General features: G+C 52.5%; 1 protein-coding gene across 13 annotated transcripts in view; it reads left to right on the top strand.

Moving 5' to 3' along the window:
* The window catches only part of MICAL3 (microtubule associated monooxygenase, calponin and LIM domain containing 3), a 220,152-nt gene that overhangs the window by 194,715 nt on the left and 15,603 nt on the right, over positions 1 to 9,834 (top strand). For all 13 annotated transcript variants that reach the window (XM_019627037.1, XM_019627036.1, XM_019627047.1 and 10 more), the window contains 4 exons: positions 1 to 889; positions 1,388 to 1,482; positions 7,277 to 7,387; positions 9,157 to 9,250. The exon at positions 1 to 889 is cut by the window's left edge and continues 933 nt beyond it. In XM_019627037.1, coding sequence (XP_019482582.1) covers positions 1 to 889; positions 1,388 to 1,482; positions 7,277 to 7,387; positions 9,157 to 9,250 — 1,189 coding nt within the window. The remainder of the gene's footprint in view (positions 890 to 1,387; positions 1,483 to 7,276; positions 7,388 to 9,156; positions 9,251 to 9,834) is intronic.

The following is a 9,834-nucleotide window of genomic DNA, read 5'->3' as shown; positions in this document are numbered from 1 at the left end:
GCCTTTATGCGGCCCCCCCGGGAGTCTGCCCAGCCCCCCCGGGAGGAGATGCGGAAGTCATTTGTAGAGAGTGTGGATGAGATCCCCTTTGCCGATGACGTGGAGGATACGTATGATGACAAGACCGAGGACTCGAGCCTGCAGGAGAAGTTCTTCACACCCCCTTCCTGCTGGTCCCGCTCCGAGAAGCCCCTCCACCCACTCCCAGCCAAGGAGAATGGTAGGTTGCCTGCTATGGAGAGTGGGCTCCAGCCGCAGAAAAGGGGGCTGCCTGTGGTCTCTCCAGAAGCCAAGGAGCTGGCTGAGGAGCGCATGCGAGCCAGAGAGAAGTCTGTGAAGAGCCAGGTATTGAGAGACGCCATGGCCAAGCAGCTGAGTCGGATGAAGGAGATGGAAATGGCGGCTGGGACCTCCAGGCCTCCAGGAAGCACCTCCCGCAAAGCCTCCTCAACGCCCTCCAAGGGCAAAGCCCTCGGCCTCGACTCCCCTAAACAGCTGGCCCTCACAGGCCCCGGGGAGCCCACCCTGAAGCACGAAGCCACTAGTGAGGAGATCCTCTCTCCTCCATCAGACATGGGGGGCCCAGATGGCTCAGTCACCTCATCCGAGGGCTCCAGTGGGAAGAGCAAGAAGAGATCGTCACTCTTCTCCCCCCGCAGAAACAAGAAGGAGAGGAAGTCCAAAGGTGAGGGCCGGCTCCCAGAGAAGCCCAGCCCCAGCCTGCTGGAGGAAGCAGCCGCCAAGCCCAGGTCCTTGTGGAAGTCGGTCTTCTCTGGGTATAAGAAGGACAAGAAGAAGAAGGGTGACAACAAGTCTTGCTCCAGCACCCCTTCCAGTGGTGCCACCTTGGACTCTGACAAGCTCAGGACATCCCCGATAGTGAGAGCAGGTACGTCAGCACCCAGGGACCTCCCCTGGGGCAGAGCGGAGGTGTGCGTCCTCCAATCACTTGCTGCTTCTCGAACAGTTCCCTCCCCTGTGCTGCTCCCCACAGGGTTCTTAGAGCTGACAGGACAGGGAGAAGGACACGAACCCATGAGTTCACAGAGCAAACTGCACTCAATAGAACAGGTCTAAAAAGCAGCCTAAAGCCGGACAAGGGAGGCGGGAGGTATGTGCACGTCCTGAGGTGGTGCTTCCCCAGAGGAGAGCAGTGCTGCCAGCAGGTCCAGGCAGGCCATCTGGGGGCGCCACCTCAGTGTCCGTCCATCTCTGCCTGGACGAATGTCAGCACCCAGTATGACAGAAGAGTCCCTTAAACTAGAAAGAAGTCAAACCTGCAGCCCACGCCCCCAGGCTGCTCGTGTGGATAGAGAAGTCGGGAAGGCACAGTGGTACTGACAGCCTGGTCACGTCCTTGCTCTGCCCCTTCTTCCCATCCCCTCAGAGCTGCAGCTCCGGCGCCAGCTGAGTTTCTCCGAGGACTCTGACCTCTCCAGTGACGACATCCTTGAGAGGGCCTCCCAGAAGTCCAAGCGAGAGGTATGCAGGCCCAGCCAGCAGCGGGGCTTCAGAGAGGTCGAGGACCTTGACTCCTTGCTCTGTTGTGTCGGTTTTTGATGAGGTGGAAGAAGGGAAAGCGAATTCCAAAGCCGGGATGGGTGTGAGCACCATCCTCTGGTCTTCAACCGACACACAGCTGCCCCCTGAGTCCGCCCCATGGTCCAGGGAGGAGACACGTCAGGGTCTTCTCTCAGGCATTTTCAGTGAGCAGCTGATGGTTATTGCCCTCATGAGAAGCGTTCCGTGTTCAGTTCTTGTGGAGATAGATCTCCCGTGCTCTGGGATTCACCGTGTGTAGGAAGCAGCCGGCATTATCCATTCATTCTTTTGTCCTCAGAAGTCCCACGTGGAGTAGCATACGCCAGTGCCCAGAGTGCCAGCAAAGGGTTGCTTGTACCCGAGATCCCGCAAATGCTGGCACAGGGGCCCAGTCACTGGGGAATGTGCCCTGTCGTCCTGCCTGCTTTGTGCATTTGTAGAGTAGAGGGGATTTTTGCCATTCAAGAACTGGACCAGGAAACTGACCCAGGTTCTGTGCGAAGTGGGTCATTATGGATCTGACTCGGCTCCTGTCACTCCCACAGGGTCAGGAGACAGTGTAGCCACTCAGCTCTCCTGAGAAGCAGACCCTCAGTGTGAAGTTTCCTTCATCACTAGCCTTTCTTGGGTATTTGTTCAGTCTTTTGATTTTTAAGAGCTCTTGCAACTTTGTCCAGATACAGCGAAGTTGGAGGAGGGATAGGGATAAGAGAAAATTCTCACAGTGCATCTGTGTGTCAGAGACAGTGGTGGGGTGGGGACCGCAGCAGGGGCGTGAGGCTCAGTGGGAACCTTCCTACTCCATCTCCATTGGCTAGTCCGGGGCACACGCTCACCTTCCTGTCCAAGGTGATGGCCTTGCTGCCTTCAGCTCCCTTTTTTGACTGAAAATATTTCCCAGAACATCCTGTACCGTCTCTACAAGGCTTCCCAGGGCTTGGACTTGAGCCTGCCCTCTCCCTTGTCTTCCGGGGAAGCCACGGCAAGCCTGAGCCCTGCACATGCCTGTTCAGTAAAGATGGCGGCTGCTGCAGCCTGTTTCCAGTCCCCTCCTTTCGGCCTGGTCCAGTTCCTCCTTTAACAACTTGGCAAGCCAGAAAAAAACAGGCTTTTAGTTCTCATCTCATTATTGACTTGTTCACCCCTCTTGGCCAGGCCAGCTCTTTGTCCACTCTCCTGGAAGGACACCTAGATAGTCGGGCCTCCCATCCCACCCCAGCCATGTACAGAGTCCACATGTCTCAGCCAGGCCACCCTGGGTTATGGCCGGGGTCCTCCGTGCCTGTCAGATACTCCCTGTGGTGCTCTCTCAGACAGTAGCATTAGCCCTACTGAGGCTTTCTTCTGCTTATGTATGTGGGTCCCTAAACACGTCCTGATCCTGGGGACTGGCACTGCCTGAGAGGCCTGAGGGGGCCTGGGAAGAAGGAGGGTGTCGTCCAAGGTTCACTTTGCCTCAGTGCAGACCTGCAGACATTCAGCCAGCTCATCGCATGTCGGTCAAAAACCTACCGTATTTCCCCATGTATAAGATTCCCCATGTATAAAATTTGGGCTCTAAAAACTGGGTGTGTCTTATACAGTTGTATGAGCGCAAAAAAACAAGCGCAAAAAAAGCGGGAAATGCAAGTTTAAAAAAAAATCTACAACCACTGTATAAGACCCAGTTTTTAGAGCCCAAATTTTTCGAAAAGGGGTACATCTTATACATGGGGGAATACGGTATATCTCTTGTTGCTTTTGTGGTCAGTTCTCTCCACTGCTTGTCTATTAATTAATGAACCATCCTGGCAAAACGCTGAGTGGCAGGCTGCCCAAGCTAACTATGCCAAGGCCATCATCTTGGTAGCACATCTCACTGACCACAGCCTCAGGGGCCTTGCAGGCCTGGGCACACAGAGAGCCCCTCCCTGTCTACATGAATGATGACAGGCCATGCACCCCACTCCTAGAATCCCAGCACCTCATGTTACCCCACAGAGGTGGAGCCATTTGCTGGAGGTTCTGTCGGGAATAATAAAGACAAAGGCAAGCCTGGGAGTGCTGACCTGACTCCCGCTGTGGCGTGGGGTCAGGAAGCAAAGAACTGTGCGTTTTTAAGAATGGGAGCTAAATTAGGAAAACAAAGCAAACAAAAGCAGCCACGAAGGACACTTGGGAACAATTAAGGTGATTTGATCATGGACAGTATTACATGCACAGACACCTAATGTCACATCAGTGCTAAATTCCTTGAAAGCTATTAAATATTAAAGTACTGTAGTCAGGTGGAAAAATATCTCTGTTCTTAGAAAGTACATGCTGAAATTTTTCGGAGTGAAGGACCATGATATGTCTGAATGATTCAGAAAAAAAGATAATATACAAAGGTTATATCAGATGTGTGCAAAATGCCAACACTGGGCAAATGAGGTGAAGGTGGTCACTGTCGCCCTCTTTCAACTTTTCTGTGGGTTTGGAAATCTTCAGAGTAATAAGTGAGGGGAGCGTGGGGACTCCTGAAGTGAGAAGGGGTTTGAGTGGCTCAGGGGGGAGCCTCTTGCTGACACAGGGAATGGCTCCTCCTTACATCACAGAACCACCCCTGAGTGAGGCACCTGTGAAACCAGTGCCTCAGTTTTGTTACATTTAAAAAAAAAAAATTACAGGGGCCGGCCGAGTGGCTCAGTTAGTTAAGAGCTCGCTCAAGAGTGTGAGCTCTGAGCAACAGGGTTACTGGTTCGATTCACGGCCCGAGCTGAGCTGCCGCTGAGCTGCCAACAGGTGGCAGGATGGCTCAGATTTAAAATATATATATATATATATATATATATTTAAAACATTTATATAGAAAAGATAATAACAGATTTTTTTAAATCACCTTGTAGCCTTACCAACAAGAGGTGACTCACGTTTACCTCTTTTCTTTGCCTCAGTCTGACTTTAAATACAAGTAAGGCGGCCTCTTGACCACTGTGGCCAAGCTGGGAGCTCTTGCACTGCTTTCTGGCAAGCCCCGCCCCTCTGGCAGGCCCCACCCCTTTCTCAGCAGCAGCTTTGGTTTCCACTGGCCTGCTGGCACAGCACAGAGGTGTCGGGATCTCATGCCCCTCCCTGGTTGCTGCTTCTACCAAGTTGGTACTTCTCTCCCACGCCCCAAACACACACACACACCCCTTTTACTTTTTCCTTCAGCCAAGTACAGATGTTGAGCATCCTTCAGCTGTAGTTACTAGTTCCTGTGGAGTTTTTCACATGCTGCTTGGGGAAACCGCCTGTCTTCTTTTCCTTTAACTGACGTGTTCCGATAATGTAGTTCTTCCTCATTGTGCTTGGTGGGAGAGCTGAGTCAGTGTGCGGTGGGGTCTGCATGGTCAAAGTTACATGTCACCACTAGGATGCAAGCCCATTCTTCTCTTGGCCAGTACACTGTTGAAATGCAGGCCCCGCTAGTGGGTCCCCACTGCTGCAGGAGAAGCAGCAGGGCCCCAGGAGAGCAGTGTGTCCTGAGGCTCTCCCCACCTGCAGCCCTCCAGCCCCTTCCGCCTCACTTCCTGCCTGCCTCAAACATGTAACAGGGCTGGTGAGAGGCCAGAGAGCAAGTGTCACTAGCCTCAGCTCTCTGAGCAGCTCGTGCAAGGCTAACTGCAGTGAGAAGAGGTTGCAGTTACTGCCTGGAATATTTTTGACAAATATGGTTATTTATGCTATTTCAGATCCCTTTCATTCTGTACAATCAAGAAATGGCCCAGCCCCACCCCAGGCTGCTGGCGGCCCACTGGGCACCCTGACCCTGTCCAGGAGCCCTGCCAGGAGAGAGCCTTTGGGACGAGAACGTTAGGTTGATACTCAGCTCACGCTGTGTCTGTCTGTGTCTTTGGAGACAGGAGTTTCCCACCACCTGTGCCCCATCCCAGTACCTGTAGCATTCAGCTGGGGCAAGCAATCTGAATTTCCACAAGTAAATGGGTTATTAACAGAGAAATAGCATCTATAACCATACATGTAAACAACAGTTTCAACTTATACACAAGGAAGATTGAGAAAAGAAAAGGTTTGGGGCATGGTGAGGGAGAAGCTGTGTTCTCAGTAGAAACGCGAGCCCAGGCCTCAGTCAGACAGGCTCACTGACATGGAGCTGCGAGGGTCCACACCCAGGTCCCTCATTTATGCAGCCCTGTGTGATGTCGTGAGAAATAACCCTGTGTTTTAGTTTGTGTGTTTGTTTTACATTTCTGGTTTGGCTTCATTTCTGTGTTCCATTTTTAATTGTTATTATTACTATTCTGTTTTGTTTTCCGTTGCCATCCCCTTAAAGTTGGTTTCTGTACCACATGCCTTGGCGGTCAGGAGGTCATATGCATCAAAGGTAGTGCTTACTGTCTTGTTCCCACTGGCTGGTCATTGTTGCATGCGTGTCTGTGATTAACCACTGGGCAGCCCCAGCCCTGGCCCTCCAGCCACGTCCTCACTAACTGCATCCATGCGTGCATGGAGCTGCCACAGACATCAGCGGAATCTTCTTTAGCTGTGTCATGACAGGAGGGTGACATGCCCTGCTTTTCGCTGGCCTAGGTGCATGTGGTGATGTCGCTCCAAGTGCCTGGGGGGGCAGGGCCGCCTCTTTGGGACTGGCCACTATGGGAGTAGGCAACCCACGAGCCCTCTGCTCCCTGGTCTGCAAGATGAGACGCTTAGGGCACCAAAACAGCACCGACATCCTTAAGGACCTGCTCAGTTGGCTCTTCACTGTCACTTGAGCTCTTTGAATAAAGATTATTAGAATACACCCCTGAAGTCTCCTATAAAGTCTATCGAAGTCTCCTTTTTTCATTTTCTTAGAGATAATAAAGAAGACGTTATAAATCAAGGCCCCAGCATTTGCCTCTTCATGGCTGCCCCGTGTTTATAGAGCACCAGACACTCCCTGCACCCTTAAACCTGCACGTGCAGGTGGAATTGCACTGGCAGCTCCAGCCATGGAATTGCCCTGGATCTGGCCACTTGCCGCCTCGGTTCCTGATGTCACTGGCTGAAATGCCCTGCCACACTGCTTCCTTCTTTCCCTTCAGTGGCCTCTTGTGGCCTGTGTGCAGACCCCACGGTCAGCCCAGGCACCCCCGCCAGAGTTACTCCTTCAGACTGTATTAGCTAGTTTGGGGTTCACTCAGGCTTAAAGTAGAAGCACCCCTGTTTTCCTACTTCAAATGTTACTTCTTAAAAGAACCTTATCAATATCACTCATACAAAGAAAGTGGCTTTTGATACCAAACAAGAAAATAAGAGGATCCTGATTTTTCTTTTTTTCTTTCCCTGTATGTCTCCTAAGAGGCAGAAGGCATGGGGAAGCATTTTACCAACATTTGTAAATGTTGGTAAAAATCTTAAAAAGAGGAGAGAACTTCCTTCTATGGGAAACAGGCGATCTCAGTGATAAAGGTGCATATGTCCCTTTGTTGTGTTAGCTCCCTAATGGTCAGTGCCCCCCTGAGCCTCCTGTGCCTTCACTGTAGGAAAGCATCTCACTTGCAGAGCTTGAGGTGTGCCCTGTGACATCTAGGGCTCCAGCAGGGACCCGTGCCAGCGAGGCTGCGGCCAAACTGCAGCCTGGGAGTCTGCACACACCCTGGCCCACCCACCGTCTGCCCTGCGGGCACTCTGTGACCTAAGACAATGCTTTCCATGCTCCTGCTTACCAGTGCCCAACCTCTCAGGGCTGCTGCGCCTGACTCAGGAAACCTCTCATCCTCTCCAGCCAAGAACGTACACCGAGGAGGAACTGAATGCCAAGCTGACCCGGCGTGTGCAGAAGGCAGCTCGGAGACAAGCCAAGCAAGAGGAACTGAAGCGACTTCACCGAGCCCAGGTAAAACTGGGGGCCCCAGCATCCCGGGACTCACATGGCAGCATCCTCCCCTCCAGCCAGCTGGTCCTCATCCTCCATGAGGGCAGGTGAGGATAGGTAGAGCAGAGGGAGATGGGGTGTCCCGTTACCTGAGATGACAGCCCTGAAGTCTCAGGCCACAAGCCTCTGGCTTGATGCAGCTACACAAGCCTCGTTCTTGTGAAGTTATTGGTAGGAAAGGAGTAGCCAGGCTTGGAGTTTCTAAATTTCTTGCTCTGGAACAGTCATTGCAAAGTCAACTCATTCAATTGTAAGAATTGCTCTCAAGGGGCCAGCCAAGTTGCTCAGTTGGTTAAGAGTGCGAGCTCTGAGCAACAGCGTTGCCGGTTCGATTCCCACATGGGCCAGTGAGATGCGCCTGAGCTGAGCTGCCGCTGAGCTACCAATAGGTGACAGGATGGCTCAGCTGGTGAGAGCACGTGCTCCTAACAACAAGGTTGCCAGTTCGACTCCCACATGGGATGGTGGGCTACCCCCACCAGCAACTAAGATTGAACATGGCATCTTGAGCTGAGCTGCCAACGGCTGGCTGGATGGCTCAGTGGTTAGAGCATGTGCTCTTAACAACAAGGTTTCTAGTTTGATTCTCGCATGGGATGGTGGGCTATGCCCACCTGCAACTAAGATTGAACACAGCACCTTGAGCTAAGCAGCCGCGAGCTGCCGACGGGTGGCCGGATGGTGACTGGACTTGGAGCTAAGCTAGCTGCGCCCTCCACAACTAAGATTGAAGGACAACAACTTGGCTATTCTCCTTCCCCAATTTCCCAATAAAATCTTAAAAAAAAAAAAAAGGATTGCGCTCAAGAGGCAACCTGTGACCTCTCAGCCTGTGATGGGCCTGGGGTTTAGAGCTCAGCTGTCCTCTCATCATCAGCCTCTGTCTGCAAGCCTCACAGATCTGGGCCATTCTAGATTGGGGGGCGGGGAGGGAGGGGCACGGAGTGAGGAGGTAGACAAAAAGTAATTTCTTTATATGAAGTATTAAAAGATACCTAAATACAATATGGATTTTTTAAATGAAATCATGTTTATAATCATATTCATAAAAATTAGCACACTGAGCAAAAGCTGTATAACCATGAGAAACATTGCCAGCAAATCCTAATACCAGTGAGTACTCCTCTGAAGTCCATGTTTTATCAGGTATGAAAACCCACCAGCCTTGTGGTCCCTTCATGCATATTATTCTGTATCCACATCCGCTGCATTGATGTGGCACTGGCTGCTGCTGTAGAGGCAGCACGTCCTCTGCTCATGTCACTCCCCATGGAACGTGGAGGAACTACTCACTACCGTTCAGTCACATCCTGGCTGGTTGCTCCATTCTGGATTTTTTTTTTTTAACCCTGTGCAGCCCTCCCCAAGAATGCCCGCTGGTGCTTTGGCAGCCTCACCTTCAGAAGGGTCTGAGGCTGCAGATTTCCCTTCCTGCAGGAGTTCACATCCACTTCCTGTGCCTGAGCTGCCCGGGGTTGCCCAATGTTTGGTGTGCACCCACGCCCCATGGAGCTGGCACCGCTGGGCCCGGGGTCTGTGTGGTCAGCAAGGCCTGTGGGACACACACGTGGTCCTCACACGCTCCAGGCCTGAGCCCATTGACCAGAGTCTTTTCAAATGTCTTACCTTAGGTGTTTCTCTCCCTCTGTGTTTGTGCAGTTTATTGTCCTCCTGAAAGCTAGGAGACAAGAGAGAAAGTTGGATGCTTCTACTGCTTTGTTTTCCCATAGATTATCCAGCGGCAGCTGGAGCAGGTGGAGGAAAAGCAGCGGCAGCTGGAGGAGAGAGGGGTCGCTGTGGAGAAGGCTCTCCGTGGTGAAGCAGGTACTGTCGGGGTTCCCTTGTGAGGACCTCTGTTCCAAGGGGAGCTCCCACCCCACCCCCACGGTAGGGCTGCTTTTGCATCCCCTCCTCTGGAATTCAGCTTCTTCTCCAGCAGGCTGAGATTTGGGGCTTCCTGTTAAGCAAAGGAAAGAAAAGCACCTCTGCTGGGACTGCCCTAGGGCCCAGGCTTCTGCCCTCGCTTAGGGCTTGCTGTTTACCTGTAGAATGAAATCTCAGTCCACTTCCTCTGGTGATGCAAGCACTGGGGCCCTCTCCTTTCTTCCTCCTTTCACACCCCGTCATTTCTCCTGAAGAGAATAACTGGGAGTAAGGGAGACTGTACCACAAGGAACCATCACAGAACTGCATGAGCAGGGCCCCCGGCCTGCCTCCCACGTGCCACCTCCTGTCTTTAGCTCTCTGGCTGCATCTCCTGCCTAGGCTGCTCAAAGCCTGTGGGCACATTCCCCGCAGACCCCTCACCACTGCCTGTGGGTGGAGCATACCGACTTCCCAATGTGAACCCAGCCTCTGTTTTCAGGAGGCTTGTCACTTGGCAGGTGGCAGGCTGGGGGGCGGGGGGG

This window comes from Hipposideros armiger, unplaced genomic scaffold (assembly GCF_001890085.2).
Source record: "Hipposideros armiger isolate ML-2016 unplaced genomic scaffold, ASM189008v1 scaffold_703, whole genome shotgun sequence".
In the NCBI taxonomy this organism is placed as follows: domain Eukaryota; kingdom Metazoa; phylum Chordata; class Mammalia; order Chiroptera; family Hipposideridae; genus Hipposideros; species Hipposideros armiger.
Note: the sequence above shows the minus strand (reverse complement) of the source record. Positions and strands in the feature narration are given on the sequence as shown.